General features: G+C 42.1%; 1 protein-coding gene across 3 annotated transcripts in view; it reads left to right on the top strand.

The window, feature by feature from the left end:
- Window positions 1-18,499, top strand: part of LOC125455231 (tetratricopeptide repeat protein 7A-like) — a 314,850-nt gene that overhangs the window by 122,303 nt on the left and 174,048 nt on the right. For all 3 annotated transcript variants that reach the window (XM_059648618.1, XM_059648619.1, XM_059648620.1), the window contains 2 exons: window positions 6,891-7,008; window positions 9,110-9,167. In XM_059648618.1, the coding sequence (XP_059504601.1) occupies window positions 6,891-7,008; window positions 9,110-9,167 (176 nt within the window). The remainder of the gene's footprint in view (window positions 1-6,890; window positions 7,009-9,109; window positions 9,168-18,499) is intronic.

Genomic DNA, 18,499 nt, shown 5'->3' on the forward strand with positions numbered 1-18,499 from the left:
TCACACACCACCTCACCAATCTCCGGATACAACGCATCATCCTCCGACACTTCCGCCATCTACAATCTGACCCCACCACCCAAGACATTTTTGCATCCCCACCCTTGTCTGCTTTCCGGATAGACCACTCTCTCCGGGACTCCCTTGTTCGCTCCACACTGCCCTCCAACCCCACCACACCCGGCACATTCCCCTGCAACTGCAGGAAATGCTACACCTGCCCCCACACCTCCTCCCTCACCCCTATCCCAGGCCCCAAGGTGACTTTCCATATTAAGCAGAGGTTCACCTGCACATCTGCCAATGTGGTATACTGCAACCATTGTACCCGGTGTGGCTTCCTCTACATTGGGGAAACCAAACAGAGGCTTGGAGACCGCTTTGCAGAACACCTCCGCTCGGTTCGCAATAAACAACTGCACCTCCCAGTTGCAAACCATTTCCACTCCCCCTCCCATTCTTTAGATGACATGTCCATCATGGGCCTCCTGCAGTGCCACAATGATGCCACCTGAAGGTTGCAGGAACAGCAACTCATATTCCGCTTGGGAACCCTGCAGCCTAATGGTATCAATTTGGACTTCACCAGCTTCAAAATCTCCCCTTCCCCCACCGCATCCCAAAACCAGCCCAGTTCATCCCCTCCCCCCACTGCACCACACAACCAGCCCAGCTCTTCCCCTCCACCCACTGCATCCCAAAACCAGTCCAACCTGTCTCTGCCTCCCTAACCTGTTCTTCCTCTCACCCATCCCTTCCTCCCACCCCAAGCCACACCTCCATCTCCTACCTACTAACCTCATCCCACCTCCTTGACCTGTCCGTCTTCCCTGGACTGACCTATCCCCTCCCTCCCTCCCCACCTATACTCTCCTCTCCACCTATCTTCTTTTCTCTCCATCTTTGGTCCGCCTCCCCCTCTCTCCCTATTTATTCCAGAACTCTCACCCCATCCCCCTCTCTGATGAAGGGTCTAGGCCCGAAACGTCAGCTTTTGTGCTCCTGAGATGCTGCTGGGCCTGCTGTGTTCATCCAGCCTCACATTTTATTGTCACTAAATATTCAAGGCAGCTCTGTTTTGCTGCAATTTTTCATTCAGTCTGCACTGGATGTTCAAAGTGTGATTTCTTTTTTTAAACAAAAGCTATAAATGATGTAAGTCAGAATAAGACCAGTTAATCTGGAAAATGCACAGCAAACTGTTTAGTATCCGAGAAAGAAAAATGGCCATCTTTTGGTCTGCACTTGAGACCAGTGCTGGTGCAGTGAGGGTGCAGAAATCCCTTTGCTAGAATTAATTTTAAACAAAGTTGATGGGAAGAAATACGGCATCAGCCAGTTTTCAAATCTGAAAAGTAGCTTTTTTAACCCATGCTGCTTCTTCTGCTGTCTCCTTTAATTTTATACAAGAATGTATTCAGCATTACTGTACCAAATGTGATAAAAGATTCCTCTTAAAACCTTGCATTCTCAGCTTCTGATCACCCTGAACAATAGTTCCAGCGTACACTGCTCTTACTGTTTCTTTAAACAATTGAGGTACAGTGTTTCAGTCATTGATGAAATTGATACAGCGGTAGATTCTATCTTGCTTTGAATGGACTGAAAAGCAGCCTTGTTAATGCAGTGTTGCATTTTGTATTTTCTAGGGAATTCTTGCTTGGAATCTCCATTTGACTGCATTGCAGCTGAAATGGAAAACCTCAAAAGCAAACCATCACAGTAGGGCTGTTTCATTTCGTCAAGATTACGTGATTTCAGACACTTTACAATACATCTTGTACATTACCTGGAATTCTTTGTCTAGATCTCCAGCAAATGCGGTTGTAAAGAGTCCATTTGTGGGGTCAGGAATGGGATCAGCATGGTGACGCTCACTGTCTGGGTAAAGGATTGACATCTGAGTGCAAGGTACTGAAGTATTAGAAGTGACACTGCACTTCTGGGAAGAGACTTGTAATATTTTAAGTCAATCAGGCTTCCCCATTTCTGTGTACGGTGCCTTCGGAGAGCTTTTGGGGGTCAATAGAATAAAATGAAGCTACCTCATTTATAGAGCCCCAGACTCCCTAGGGTGTAATACATTGTGTGTTGTGTTTTGTGAATTCAAAGAATTTACTCTGCTACAGAGGGTTGCTATGGAAACTAATCAATCTGCAGTTTCATTCTCCAGAGCTGGAGTAGAAGCATGTTACAAAGTGAGCAGGATACGTATGAGCACCTCATACACAGAGAATGTAGGATTTACGGATTTCTTGGTTACAGGTGGCATGCCACCGAAAGGAGACCAGGAACACTGATGGATGAATGAAAGGATGTACCTTTTTAACCATTCAACCTAGCTCAGTTTTGAATGAAGAAATAGGAGGATAAATAAATGTATTGCAGACTGATCCACAGCATGATGACATGGTAAGTAAACTTGGATAAGAAAAGCTAATATTTGAATTATCGATGAGCAGAAGGTACAAGTAAATAATATCTTGGCATTTTCCATTCAAACCACGAGTTATTTTAAGTTACTTCATATTTTAATAGAATAATGAAATGCAGTAAAATTCCTTGCAAGTTATTGGTGTTGGCCAGCTCCCACTTTGAGTGAGACATTTTGATGATTTTATCCCATTCTGTCAGTTTCATTTATACACAGCATTTATTGTGTTTTAGTCTAAGCAGTTGTATATTTTTCACTCATATTTTATTTGCTACTTTACTTCAGTTACAATTGCGCTTTTGTTTAGGCACTTCTCCTATTTTGAACATATTTTAGCTTGCATAGAAGAGTGCACTAATTCTTTATATGGAATTTTCCTGACTCCATGAACACTGTTTTGGGGTAGGGGCCACAGAAATTCAGGAACAAAGGACTGGGCTAGTTCCTCAATATGTCCTCGCCTCTGGGCACTTTCTCCAGAGTCGAGCGGCATGTCTGGATGGTAACTCACCTGCAGCAGTAGAGTGCTAACTAAGGCCATCACAGAACCCAGTAACTGGCATTTTCTAGTGTAGTGAGAGTTGATTGGAGAGGCTTCGGGCCTCCACAGTGTCTGCAGTTTGACTCTTCAAAGGACATGAGAACACAGAGTATGGTTGGAATGTCATGCAGTGAATTTTCAGAGTTATCTTTATAAGAGTAAATTGATTTAATTCAAAATATCTGCAACCACGAAATGAGATGAAATTGACTTGCCTTGACATCAAGGCAGCAGTTGATCAACCACAGCGTCAAGAAACTGGGAATTAGGCAGAATAATCTCCATTGCTGGAGTCGTACCTAGCAAAAAGGATGCTGGTTGTGTTTGGTGGTGGAAACAAGTCAGTCTCAGGACAGCGTGATAGGAATTCATTTGGGTAGTGTGCTATACTCAGCCATTCTGCTCGATCAATGGCTTTCTGTCTACCAGGAAGTCAGAAGTTGTAAGTTTGCTGATAATTATACAATGATCAGCACCATTGTGACTCCTCAGATACTGAAACAGTTTGTGTCCACAGGCCGAGAAATTGTACAACATTCAGTCTGGGGTTTATACAGGGCACCAAGTACCACGACCAGCTGCAACTTCTCCTCCAAGCCAATCACCATCCTAACGAGGAAATAGTGTTATTTCTTAACTGTTATTGGGTCAAAATCTGGAATTCCTTCCTTAAGGGCATTGTGGGTCAAACTACAGCATGTAAACTGCAGCAGTTCAATGGTCATCTCGCTATCACTTTCCCCAAGGGCACCTAGGCGCAGGCAATAATTGCTGGCTAGCCAACAATGTCCACTTCCTACAAGTGAATAAAAAGAAATCATTTGCTGCACAACTGGCCGTCTCTCAGCATGAAAGAATCTAATGTGTTATTTAATGGCATTACCATGATCATCAAAATCCTGGGCTTACCACTGACCAGAAACCTAACTAACCCTGTCAGATAGATATCTTAACCACAAGAGTATGTCAAAAGTTCGGAATGCTGTAGTGAGTCACCTCCTGACCCCACAAAGCCTCCATCACCTTCAAGGTACAGGTTAAGAATGTGATGAAATACTCCACACTTACCTGAATGTAGGAGCCTTGCGTCATCTATAATCCAAGAAACTCTGTCATGCATTGCAAAGCAGCCAGCTTGACTTGCACCGGAACTGTCTCAACTGTCACACACTGGCATATTGTACCATCCACAAGATGCAGTGCAGCAACCTGTCAAGTATCCTTTGGTAGCACCTTCTAAAACCATAACTCAGCCACCCATAAAGATGAGAATAGCAGCTCTATGCAAACGTCACTTGCAAGTTCCCTCCAAGCTATTCACTATCCTGACTTGCAGCAATACAATTTCAATGCCACTATCAACATCTTGAAACTCCCTTTTTTACAATACGTATACTACAGTGATTCAAGGAAGTTGCTTAACATCCCTTTTTCAAAGGTAGTTAAGGATGAGCAACAAACCCTTGCCTTTTAATGATGTTTCATGGGATGCAAACAATAAACAAGAAAAAAAAATAAACAAACAGATGGATTTACCTGACAGTTCTGGTCATTGACATTTGTATCTGGTTCCAGCATTTGTGATATACCTTTATCTCATACTGTCCAGTTCCTTACCATATACTTGAGTGGCACACATCACTCTTAAAGATGCTGCTGGCTGCTCTGATTGGCCAATCTGCTTCCAGCATGTGCCCACCATCCCTAATTGTATACAACTTGTAGGTGGTGAGTTAATGACCGTCAGCAAGGAAGGTTGCACCTTATTGTACTGAGGGCAGGTGGTGACGTGCTGTTAATGCTGTTGGACTAGCAATCCAGAATGGCCGATGTTCTGGGTACGTGAGTTTGTAGTTCTTTCTTAACCGCTCGTTAAGCAATTAGCAGTGATCTAACCCCAAATCCCACAAATATATTTCAGAAAATCTTGCCATTCATTCTTCTAAGTTCTGAACCTGCTATTCGTCTTGAGTGTAGTTTGATACGGTAGTATCAAATTTAATTTCCGTGACTTCTGAAGAAGCATTCGAAACGTTCTCTCGTCAAATGCTGAGCGTGCCAAATTTCTCCAGCATTTCTGTTTTAGATATTTTAATTGTTTCTGCATGTTAAATTTCTGCTGTTCAGGTTTGTCAACTCTGATGCTGTGATCATCAGCCATGTCAATACCAGACTAAACTGCATATTGAACTACTCACTGGTATTTGTCCAGAGCGACAACAGCCAGCAGTCAGTCAGTCATTTCAAACAAAACACATTCATTTGAAGCACTTCATGAAAGGTTTAACTGTTTGACCTATCAGCTGAGGTCCTTTTGAAAAATGCTCACCCTTTGCCTGCTGATGGCCACATGTTTGGATTATAATATTACTTAATAGTTTAGTGAAGTATGTCCGTTGTTTACATCATTTAATTGATTGTTTTCCAAATGCTTATGTGAATGTAATTTTAAAAATTGGCTTAGCTGACTTTTTGCTGATGGACCTTAGACAGGGCCAGAAGAATATCTGCAAAGTTTCCAGCGTGCAATTTTAAGCCATTTTGAACCATCTTTCTTAAAATAATCGTTTAAGCAAGTAATCCAGTATAAAGAAGAAGGCTATAAACCACAGACACAAAAGTGTTCTCTTTTCCTTGCAACATCTACATTAGCCAAAATTTCAACATGATAAGACAGAATTTAAAGATATTAGTAAAGTCAGGAAAGCTGTTCGGAAGGCAAAGAAGAGTTACACAATTATCAAGGAATGTAGACGAAAGAGGTAAAGTATTTTGCAAGTGCAATATTTAAAAAAGGAATGTGGTGATGGTAAAAGGGCCATTAACAGTCAGTGCAGAGGAATACAGTAATAAATACAGAAGGAAGTTTATAAAGTAGCAAATGAAATTCAATGTAGATAAATGTGAGGTAGTACATTTTGATTGGAAGAATAGGGTGATCACATTACTGGAAAATGCAAATCTAGGTGATGTAGAATTACAAGGTGATGTTAGGTACAAATGTTCCAGCCATTAAGAGCCTCACCACAGGTTAGCAAGACCATAAATAAAATAAACCAAGCGGTAGGTCTATGTCTGGAAAGTTTTTCTGGCTGGACAGTATGGAGTTGATAATTTCAAAAGTTAGGCTAAAACTATATTAACCTTGTTTTGACCCTCTTATGTATGTAGTTCTGGTGGCAGGTTACCAAAGTATTGTAGAGGATTGGAGAGAGGCATTTTACAAGAGAAATGATTTTCCAAGAATTATACCAGAAGTGCAAGGATATCCATATCTGGACAATATTGATAGTCCGAGTCTCTCCTCTGGGGAAAAATGAAGGCTGAGGGGTAATTTAATAGAAGTATTTAAAATTATGAAGAAGGTTTTAATAGAATAGATATAGACAGAATGCTTCCACTTACTGGGAAGACTATAAACTGAGGCTCATCAATATAAGGAAGCCCCCAGGAAATCCAATAAGTAATTCTGACCTAAAGATTGATGAGAATAACCACAAAGAGTAGTTGAATTAAATGGTGTATGTTCATTTAGGGGAGTATTAAACAAGCTAATGATTGAGAAGGAAATAGAGGGTTAGGTAATAGTTTTAGTTGAGGAAAGACGGAGGATGCATACTAAGCATGTAAGTATCAGCCCAGATTGATTAGGTTGAATGGCATTTTTGTGTGGCATATATCCTGCATAATGTAATTCAAATGTTTTGTTTCTCAAAGAAAAGCCAGTTCCATTCTGTGACTCTTCAGGGCGCAGCACCTTAGTCATCATGTCCATGCTCTTTAGTCTCTGTGACACTAGACTGAAATGCAAGAACTGAAACCTGAAGTGAATTTTAACTTTAAAGCACCAGATGAATGGTATAACACCGTATCTGTTATGTTTGTGGGTTTGTGACGAACGGTTTCTTTTTACAGCTGGAAGAAGGAGAGAGATTTTGCAAGATTGTAACAATCATGGGAGAAGAAGCGGGTGAATTTCTTAGCAAGGGCTATCTGGGCCTAGGATTGGTCTACAGTCTCCAAGCCACAGATGGTAAGGTGCACAAAATTGTACAATTAAAGCATCATATCAAACAAAATGTTTCTGTAGGTACTTTTAACAAAGCAATTCTTGTTTTGGTTCAGTTAAAGGTAAGGGCTCAGTTGGATGCCCCCTTCTAAATAAACAGTGAAATGTTTCCGAAAATGCATTTTTTCAATGTAGTTATTTTTAAAATAACTTTTTGTTTTCTCTCCTGTGTTCCTTATCCCCATCCACAAGCTGCTGCTAGACTAATGGGGGTGGAGTGGGTGTGGTTGAGGTCAGGAATTTTAATCCAGGAATACGAGTGATTAAGTTTGGGTGGGAGCTGCTTGCAGTTTCAGTTGTGAAATTCCTCTGCATTCAAACCCATCACCAAATCACCCATTTCTGACTTTGACAGAGGCTGATGGTGGGTGGGCGACTAACCCACAAAATGAAACTTTAAATCTTTAAACTTTAAAACGAGTGTCACCACAGCATTGTTGACTGGGTTTCCTGAAGCCCAGCTAGCATAATTAAGGGTCAAATGAATTCAGAAGGCTTTGCAACTTTGCATCCTGATGAGGCCTTTCAGCTTCCACTACCTCCACCAGTCCTCAGATGTTGAAGCCTTGATCCAAACATGACCAGTAGAGATGAACTCAAGACAATGAGGTAAAAGTGAGTGCCCTTGATTTCAAGGCCACACTTGACCAGGAGCCCTAGCAAAGGTAGAGTCAATGGCAGTTGGAGTACACTCTTCACTGGTTGGTGTCCTACCAGGCTCAAAGGAAGATAGTTGTGTTTGTTGGAGATTAGTTATCTTAGTTCCAGAATATCTCTGCAGAAGTTCCCCAGTGTGGGTAATGACCTTCCCTCCATCAGAGTTTCGAACTGGGAGATGTTCAGAATCAGTTGTGACTCTTCTGGTGTTGAAGCAGTCTATGTCCAAATGCAGCAAGATCTGGACAACAGCCAGGCATGGATTGACAAGTGGAAAGCTGCAGGTGAGCCACACAAGTGCCAGGCAGTGAACATCTCTAACAAGGGAAAATCTAATTGTCACTATTTGACATTCAATTATGTTGTCATTGATGAACCCCCTTCAAAAATTCATGTCTAGGGGACTACCATTGACTAGAAACTGGACTGTACTAACAATGTCAACACTGTGGCTGCAAGAGCAAGTCAAAGGCCAGGAAACCTGCAGTAATTTACCTCCTGACTCTACCGTCTACCAGCCAAAGGCAGGCGAGTGACAGAGAAATTCCAGCCTGCGTGGATGAGTGCAGATCCAAAAATACTTTAAGAAGCTTAAAATCATCCAGGTCAAGGCAGTCTGCTTGATTGATACCACATCCATAAACATTCTCTCCCTCCAACACTAAGCTCAATAACAGTAATGTCTACCATCTATAAGATGAACAGCAAAAATTCACCAAGGCTCCTTAAATATCAGTGCTGGAGCTATACCCAAACTAAGTTGCTTTTATAAAATTTCCTTAAAGCAGAAATTCTGAGAGCACAATATGGGACATGAGTGGAGGAGAATTCACCTGGAACTTTATCAAGATTATACAGTCGGAAAATAAAAAATGTTCTGTTACACCACACTGCCCTTTGCATTAGGCAGTAAAGTAATGGCAGCTGAAACATTTTATAGTGCTTTTTGTCAGGCCTGTACTTTACAGTCTTTTGAAAGGGCTCAGTTGGATGCCCCCTTCTAAATAAACAGTGAAATGTACATTTGAAATGTAGTCACTGCTTTATTAGTAAACATGGCAGACCATTTACACACAGCGAACTCCCACAAGTACTAATTTGATAGTTATCAGATATGATTCCTTTTTGTTATGTTGATCGAGAATTTCTTAGTACTAGACTGGAGGGTTAGCCTTGAATTTTGTGTTCAAGTGTTCAGAATCAGGCATGAACCCAGCACCTTATGATTCAGAGATGTGTGCATTACCAACAGAGCAGCTTTATGCAGTGACCTTTTTATTGAGTTTAGTGCACATTGATGAAAAGTGGAAATCTCTGAAGCTTAATGGGGGAATTGCCATAGTTCACAGAATTTTCTTTTTGTTTGACGTTGATTAATCATTCTAAGTCTCGTTTCATTACCCTACAGCTCCTCTAAGGAGCAGCCGAGATCAACTCCACAAGAAAGCATTGAAAGCTCTCAAAAGGTAAGGCTGTATGTTTAATTGTACTTCAGAATAAACCAGGATTAAGAGTTCAAGTGGCACACTGCTGGAAGTGTGGTAGAGCCAAATTCAATTGAGCCATTCATTGGATGACTATTTGAATAAAGACAAGTGCAAGGTAGGGGTGGAGGGCACTGCTGGCGATTTACTGATTAGAACAAAGTTACATCAACATTGAATGCTAATATTTTATTGATATTGAACTGTCAGAACCAGCTACAGTAACAGTACAGTGTGAATTTGATGTGTTATTTTCTGCAATGGGCCAAAGAAAACTTGCACTTGTTAGGCTGCAACTGCTGCCAAAAAAGCTGGAAACTAGGTATTAGCTTGTCCACCAGCCCTCCAAATGAGCATGATGGCTTAGAGGTATATCACCACCTCTCCCTCCACCCCTAATTTGCACTTGTCTTTGTTCGGATGGTCATCCTATGAATGGCTCAGTTGAATTTGGCTCTACCACATTTCCAGACATTGAATTCCAGACTCAAACCACACTTCAGTTTTTTTTTTCTCCTATCATGTTTGTTACTTTTGAAAACTACTTTAAAATCACTCTTGTGAAATGTTCCAGGGATTACAGAAAAACTGTAATTGTACTGTATTTTTGTAGCATTATGATAGAATGATGTTTGGTTTAACTGCCCTGTAGAATCAGACAACAGGGGCACCTTATGCTCAGTGCAGGTAATTAATGCAGTGAGAAAACTTGCTACGGCTTGCTGAGGGAGATTGTCTGTGAAACTCAACAAAACTGACGCTCAGCTGCTAAAAGTAAGATTCAGGCCTGGGTGACAATATTAAAATTGGAATCAGAGTTACAGATGTGTTACTGTACAGAAGGAGACCATTTGGCCTATTGTACCTGTACTGGCTCTTCAAATGAGCATCTTTACCCAATGTTAGTCTCCCATTTTCCCCATTCTCTTGCACATAATTTCTATCCAAATAATCTCCAATGCTCTCTTGAACGCCTCAATTGAGCCTGCTGCCACCACACTTTGAAGCACTCCATCCCATGACCTAACCATTCTTGGGAAACTTTATTCTCACATCACCCTTGCTACTTTTGCACATTTACTTTAAATCTGTGCCCTCTTGTTCTTGTTCCTTTTACAGTTAGGAACAGCTTTTCCCTGTCTACTCCATCTAGCCTGCTCATGATTATGGAAACCTGTATGAAATCTTCTCTCAGCCTTCTTCACTTCAAGGAAAACAGTTCCAATTTCTTCAATCCATCCTCATAACTGGAGTTTCACATTTATGAAATCACTCTGGTCAGTTGCTTCTGCACTGTCTCCAGTGCATTCACAACTTTTCTATAATATGGTGCCCACAACTGTACACTGTACTCTAGCCGAGATCTTGGACAAGTTAATCATCACCTACTTGTTCTTGTACTCAATGCCCATTGATAAAGTTGAGGGTACTGTTTGCTTTACTAACTGCTCTTTCCACTTGTTCTGCCACCTTTGATGGTCTGTGCACATTTTTCCTCTATTCGTGTGCTCCTGCATTTCCTTCAGAACCGTACCCCTCACCTCACACTTCTCCACATTGAAGATCATTTGCCACCTATTCGTCCACTGCACCAGTATTAGTCATTTATTGTGTTGCACTGTTAAATCTAAAGCTGTATAGGAACAAACACAGTATGATTGACCATTTAAATAGGATCTTAACCCCTTCATTTGCATATAGTCAGTATTAGGCTCTTTGTTAACATTAGATGGCTAGTTGATGTCCTAGCCATACAGGAAGTCAAGATCGTATGCAGTTCATAAAAGAAAGAATTGCATTATATTGCCTCTTTCATGATCTTTGGATGTCTCAGTGTGCTCTAATTGGTAGCAAAGAATTCCTGAAGTGTGGTCATGGTAGCATTGTAGTATATGCAACAGCCAATTTACACATAGCAAGCTCCTACAAATAACGAGATGATAAGGTTGATTGAGGCATATGTATTGATGAAAGAACCAGGCTTATCTCCTCTGATTTTTTTTAAACAGTAGTGCAGTGGGATCACTTACTGCCTGCTGTCTCAGTGGGATATAAGTAACATGGTTTAAGGTGTCTTGTGAATCATGACCCCTCCAGTGGTATTGCACTCTCAATATTGCACTGGAGTATCCTTCTTTGTGCTTATATTATGCAGGTTTAGAGGATTGGATAAAAATTGGACCAAGTTAAGGAGGGGACAGGAAAGAGGAAATGAAAGTGAGAAGAAGTGACCAGATTAAGTGGAAAAGAAGTGGAGACTTGTAGATGAGAAGAGGCAAACTGGTAATTCATTTGAGGGGGAAGTAGGCCAAAGGGTGATTTTTTTTTTCTGAAGGGAGGCAAAGGACATGGTAAATGAGCTACAAAAACACCAAGATTGTTAAAGTAGGGTTGTGGAGAGATGGCAGTACTATGTTCACTTAATGCAGAATGGAATATAACTCTTAAATACTTCACACAGGGATTTCGGTTGGTAAAGTTGGTAAATTACATTTGCAAGTGTTGAAGAAAAGTCTTATAAAGCAGTTAAACTCTCAGAGCGATTAGAGAGCGGGCTTAGCCCTGCGAACATACCCGCTAATACATTAGTTTGTACAAAAACAAAGCACTATGTGAGGTGCAGGATGCAACTTGATTACAACTTTGTAGATGTTCTTTATCTAATTGCTACAAGCTTCGTGCAATAGCTCACCACACATTGTTTGGAAGCTGGCACTGACCTGACGTGAAGATGCTTTGACATTTCTGTATTCATTTGACTATGAAGGTCACATGTAACAGAGTTTTATTTCTAATTTTTCAGTTATGATCTTATTTTGCCATTGTAAAACATTTACTGTGGTTATAAAACCGGCTGTACCAGGGGCCATTTAATAAGATTGTCGTTTGTTTTCAAATATACAATTTCCCTAGAAATAATCCATGGGCCACTTGATTTCTGGAGCTAATGTTATGTCAATATTGTTTTTTTTGAGACTTTCTGCGATAATATGAAATTCGGTCAGCAATCTCTTTACAGTGTTGGTTAGGTGGCTATGTTCAATTCACTAAGTTCCCATTGAAGTTGGTACTCTTTGTAACTGTGTCAACATTTACAAAGGAGGGAAACGATAACTATTCACCATCTTTAGGATAACATTTTAATTTGCATTAATATTCCTTCGATTTTGATTGCTTTTGGTCAACTGTAAATCAATGCATATGCAAATCTATCACCATGATTTAAAGCCTTAAGCCATGGTTGGATGTATTCTGCTTTCAACATACTAGAAAACATAGACACAGATTGACAAAAACTGATGCCTACACATCCTCACCTTGTAAGGAGTGATGCTGAAGAATGACCAAGCCCGGATATTGTCCAGATCTTGTTGCATTTGAACATGGACTGCTTCAGTATCTGAGTTGTGAGTGGTTCTGAACATTATGCAGTCATCAGTGAACATCTCCACTTCTGATCTTATGATGAAGGGAAGGTCAATGAAGCAGCTGAAGATGATTGGGCCTAGATCATTACCCTGAGGGACTTCTGCAGAGATGTCCTGGAGCTGAGATGGCTGACCTCCAACAACCAAAACCATCTTCCGATGTGCCAGGTTTGACTCCAACCAGCAGAGAGTTTGCACCCAATTCCAGTTTTGCTAGAGCTCCCTGATGCTGCACTTGATTGAATGCAGCCTTGATATCAAGGGCTGTCACTCTCACCTCCCCTCTGGAATTCAGATAATTTGTCCTTGTTTGAATCAAGGCTGTAATGAGGTCAAGAGCTGGGTGGCCCTGGCCAATTCCAAAATGGGCATTAGAGGGCAGGCTATTGCTTAGCTGGTGCTGCTTAATAACAATGTTGATGACACCTTCCATCACTTTAATGATTAATTAAAGTAGAATAATGGGGCTGTAACTGCCCTGATTGGATTTGTCCTGCTTTTTGTATACACGACATCTCTGAGTAATTTTCTACATTGTCTGGCAGTTGCCAGTATTGTAACTGTACTGAAACTAGCTTGGCTAAGACAGTGGCAAGTTCTGGAGCATAATTCCTCAGTACTGTTGCTGGAATGTTGCCAGAGCCTGTGGTTTTTACAGTGTGTGGTGCCTCTGCTGCTGAATGAGAAGATTTCAAAGCTTCAGTGATAAGTCCACTGCCCAGTGTTCCAATGAACCCGAGATAACAAGATGTAGAGCTGGATGAACACAGCAGGCCAAGCAGCATCAGAGGAGTGGGAAGGCTGATGTTTTGGACCTAGACCTTTATTCAGAAATCATCATCTTCCAATGAACCTTATTGGGTTGGGTGGGGGAGGGGGTCTGGGTGTTGTTTACTGTGAGTAGGAAATTAAAAAGGAACATCAAGTAATTAGGTGTGTAAGACTTTGGCAAATGGAGTTCAAAGGGGAGAAGTGGAATAAATGAATATCTATGTGCCAGTATCAAAACCACTAAAACTAGGTACAAAGTGTAATCATTATTGCTACTTTTGTCTAGGGGTGCTGAAAATTTTTTAAAAATTGCACAAATTATGCTTCAGATCCTTTCTGTCTAATGACTGGGTTACACTATTCAAAAATGTCCTCTATTTGGTTATTTTTATAGCATGTCTTATTGTATATTTCCATCTCTTGTCTTAATCAAGTGTGTAAGGTATCACTGTCCCATTGTAGCTGTGTAACTTGTCTCCTAGGCTTTTTGTATTCAGTTGCAAGACACGCATAGAGGCAACACAGGACAATTTATTCTAGGTTGTTTTAACTTCAGATTATCTTTTTGAACTTCATCAGATAGATGATCAAAAATAGGTTTATAATCTCGGTCACGTTGTTCCAGTATTCCTAATACAACTTTTCCCTTAGCTACCACAGTTTTTGCTGTCAAACTCTCTAGTAACCACACCCTTGTGTGGGCCAGTGCCATTGTACACCTGTTGTTTCATTTAGGAATTAATCAACACATATTCAATTACAATCTTAGACTTTTGCTTTCCAGCATCTCAAATTGAAGCCTTTACTTTACTTTATTGATATCCTATTTCTGACACCTCTGTTGCTTTTGGTCTGTTTGTTACCAGAGTTATGTAATGGAGGCAGTCAACAATTTTAAGTAATTTCCCAATTAGTTGAATGAGGAGCTGCAGTTTAAATACGATACATTAATTAATTTAGCAATGAAAGGAAATACACATGACGTTCTATAAAATGAAGGTGTTGAGGCAGCATATCCCCATGCCCCAGATGTCTTGCGGTTTTTCTTTGGTGGCCTTTGGCCCTTGTCAGTAAATGACCATGGACAGCTACTCTCAATGCCAGGATGACCATTGTCCCTTGCCCACCTTCATTTAAAGGTTAGTTTTGATTACTTGTGGCTACTAAATCTTATTTTTGGAAATGTTGCATTCACAATAGGGAAGTGTGGTGCCTGTTAAATCTTTGATTCAAGTCCTGACCTTGTACGTGAAAACAGAGGTGAAGGTATAACAAATCAGTTTATATTTGTAGAAGTCTGTAACACTGTTATAGTGAAATTACTGTAACACTCAGGCTACGTCAAAAAATACCACATATGAGACAATTTATTTTTTGAAGAGGTTGTAAGGCAGAGGTCAAGAACTAGCTACTGAGTATGACTTGAGTAAACAGCTTGGGAGGCCTTGGGGTTTTTTTTCACAGCCTGATTAGGTGTGTCTAGCTCTCACAGATCCAGATTTCTGGGTTTTGGTTTTTTAAGTAACATCAAAACCTGTTTCGAAGCTTCAGTGAATGTCTCCAAGCTGCTGCTCTTTCTGAATTTTCTCTTGATGGAGAAGGAGCTGGATTGGAGAGCTGCATGTGAGAATCTGTGTCTGAATTTATCTTTTTGCGAAGGGGTGGATTTATGTCGTTTTAAATCTGCCCTGTCATTCTGTTCCCCTTAATGAATGGGAATGGCTCTGTCTCTCTATTCCATCCAGCCTGCTCAAGATTTTGGAAATGATCTGTGCACATATACCTTCAGGTTCCTCTGCTTTTGTACCTGCCCCCTGCCCAGCTTTAGTATCGTACGTCAGTGCTCTTCCTATCACAATGGGTCATCTCACATTTCTCTGCATCAAAACTCATCTGTCACCTATGTGCCGTACTCCATCAACTTCTCTATGTACTTCTGGAGCTCTACACTGTCCTCCTCCGAGTTGACATTTCTTCCAAGTTTCGTATAAACTTTGAAATTTCCCTCTGCGCACCAAGCTATAGATCGTTAATATATTTCAGGAAAAGCAAATGACCAGTACTGACCCTGGGAGCTCCACTATAAACCTTCCTCCCATACAGAAAATATCTATTGACTATTATTCTCTTCTCCTATCATTCTGCCAATTTTGTATCCATGTTGCTACTCACCCTTTTCCATGACCTAGAACCTTCCTAACAAGTCTGCTGTGTAATATTGTATGAAGCATCTTCTGAAAGTCCATGTACACTGTATCAACAATGTTAGCCTCATCGAGCCTTTCTATTCAAAATAAAACCCCAGCAAGTTAGTTAAGCATGTTTTTCCTCTTTAGAAATCAATGCTGATTCTTCCTACTCCACCTATTTTTTATGTTAACTATAATTCTAACCAATATTTGCCTTGAGGAACTTCCACACCATTGATGTTAAGTTGACTGGTCTGTAATTGAAGGGCTTATCCTTGTGACCTTTCTTGAAAAGGCTGTAAAGTTTGCAATTTTCTAGTCTTCTGGCACTAACCTTGGGTTTTGGAAAGACTGAAAAATTGTGGCCAGCGTACCAGCAATTTCCACTGTATTTCCTTCAATATTGTTGGATGCATCTCATTTGGTCCCATTGCTTTGCCAACTTTGAGCATCAACAGTTTTTCCAGCACTTCTGCCTTTTCAATTTTGAACCCTTCTAGTGCTCTGGGTAACATTTCTTTCTTTGGCAAAGAGTATAGCCACGTATTTATTTAACACCTCAGAATGCCCCTGCTCCTAGATGTAAATCCTCCTTTTGGTCCTTAATTACCCTACCTTTCATAATATCACCCTCTTACTATTTATATGGCTGTAGAAGACTTTGGGACATCTTTTTATGTTGGCTGCCAGTCTTTTTCCATCGTTTTTCTTTGCTTCTCTTGTTTGTTTTTTTCATTTCCCCTCTGAACCTTCGATATTCCTTTTGGCTCACAATTTAATATTCTACCTGGCACCTGTCATAAGCACCTTAATTTCTTTAAGGTCACAGCAGGAGTTCCCTATTGTATTGAATGAAAGGCTGCATTAGTAGTGTCCCAACAGAGAGCAAGATAGCTCAAAAAATCTGAAATGTGGCTTTTAAAAACAAGAATACAAAAATGAAGGCCTTTTAATAGATTCTGTAATTTTAGGTAAACCTTTTGCTTTCAGTATTTGCACCCTAGGGAGATGGATAACAAATTCTTTATGGCATTAGCGAGCTTTGAGAAGATTTGTAGCTCACGTTGAGGTTGTGAATGTGAGTTTGCTCGCTGATCTGGAAGGTTAGTTTTCAGACGTTTTGTCACCTTTTTTTTATTTGAAAAAATATACTTTATTCATAAGATGTACAAAAAATAAAACATATTTATACACCTACCCAGTCATGCAAGCCGCTCCGGGTTACCCAGGGGGTACGTACACCAACTAAAGGAAAAAAAACAAACAAAGAAGAAAATACCCCGGCAGTCGTCACCCTGCACAGTCCCAGTTGGCCCCCTGACCAGTTGGGGAAGGCGCCAGCTGGGCCCACTTACCACATAGGGCCCTTTTTTCTATTCTGGACAAGGGGTTTCAGACTGTGGTCTTTCCCCACCGCGCCTTGGCGGCGGCTGCCCCAAGCTTTAGCGCATTCCTCGGCACGTAGTCCTGGACCTTGGAGTGCGCCAGTCTGCAACACTCGGTCGGGGTCAGTTCTTTCAGCTGGCAGACCAGCAAGTTGCGGGCAGACCAAAGAGCGTCTTTCACCGCATTGATGGTCCTCCAGGCACAGTTGATGTTGGTCTCGGTGTGCGTCCCGGGAAACAGCCCGTAGAGCACGGAGGCCCGCGTCACGGAGCTGCTCGGGACGAACCTCAACAAATACCACTGCATCCCCCTCCAGACCTCCTGCACATCGATCACCTCCTTCTGGAGTGTGCCTACAGTCTCGTCCCCCCCGCAGCCACCTCGAGGGCAGCGTGTGGTGGCGCAGAGATTCCAGGCATGCATAAAAGGATCTCACTGGCAGAGCCCTTCTCACCGCCAGCCAAGCAATGTCCTTGTCCTTGTTTGAAAGTTCTGGCGATGAGGCATTCTGCCAAACGACTTTGGCAGTCTGCATGGGGAACCACACAACGGGATCCACCCTCTCCTTTTCCTGAAGGGTCTCGAGGATACTACGTGCTGACCACTGCCTGACGGCCTTGTGGTCAAAGGTGTTTCCGTTCAAAAATTTCTCCACGAAGGACAGGTGGTACGGGACGGTCCAACTACTCGGAGCGTTCCGCAGCAACGAGGCCAGGCCCATCCTGCACAACACCGGGGACAGGTAGAACCTCAGTAAGTAGTGACACTTGGTGTTTGCGTACTGAGGATCTACGCACAGCTTGATGCAGCCGCACACAAAGGTAGCCGTCAGGGCGAGGGTAGCGTTCGGTACGCCCTTTCTCCCATTTTCCAGGTCTTTGTATATGGTGTCCCTGCGGACCCGGTCCATCCTCAACCCCCAAATGGAGTGGAAGATGGCCCGGGTGACCGCAGCGGCACAGGTCCAGGGAATAGGCCAGGCCTGCGCCACATACAACAGTACCGAAAGCCCCTTGCACCTGACAACCAGTCTCTTAGCCGCGATGGAGGGGGACCGGAGCATCCACCTGCCCAGCTTCTGCTTCAGTATGGTGATACGCTCCTCCCAAGTCTTAGTGCATGCCCCAGCTCCACCGAACCAAACACCCAGCACCTTCAGGTAGTCTGCCCTGATGGTGAAGGCGATGAAGGAGCGGTCGTCCCAGTTCCCGAAGAACATGACCTCGCTCTTACCCCTATTGACTTTGGCACCCGAGGCCAGTTCAAACTGGCCGCAGATGTCCAACAGTCTACTCACCGACCGACGATCGGTGCAGAAGACGGCGGCGGCGTCCATGTACAGGGAGGTCTTGACCTGAAGGCCTCCGCTGCCTGGGATAGTCACGCCCTTCAGGCTTACGTCCTTCCTGATGGATGCGGTGAAGGGCTCCACACCGCACACGAACAAGGCAGGAGAGAGCTGGCAGCCCAGCCTGACTCCAGATCTGACGGGAAAACTGTCCAATTCCCACCCTTTGATCGAGACTGCGCTAACGATGTT

Source organism: Stegostoma tigrinum, chromosome 9 (genome assembly GCF_030684315.1).
Source record: "Stegostoma tigrinum isolate sSteTig4 chromosome 9, sSteTig4.hap1, whole genome shotgun sequence".
Lineage (NCBI taxonomy): Eukaryota > Metazoa > Chordata > Chondrichthyes > Orectolobiformes > Stegostomatidae > Stegostoma > Stegostoma tigrinum.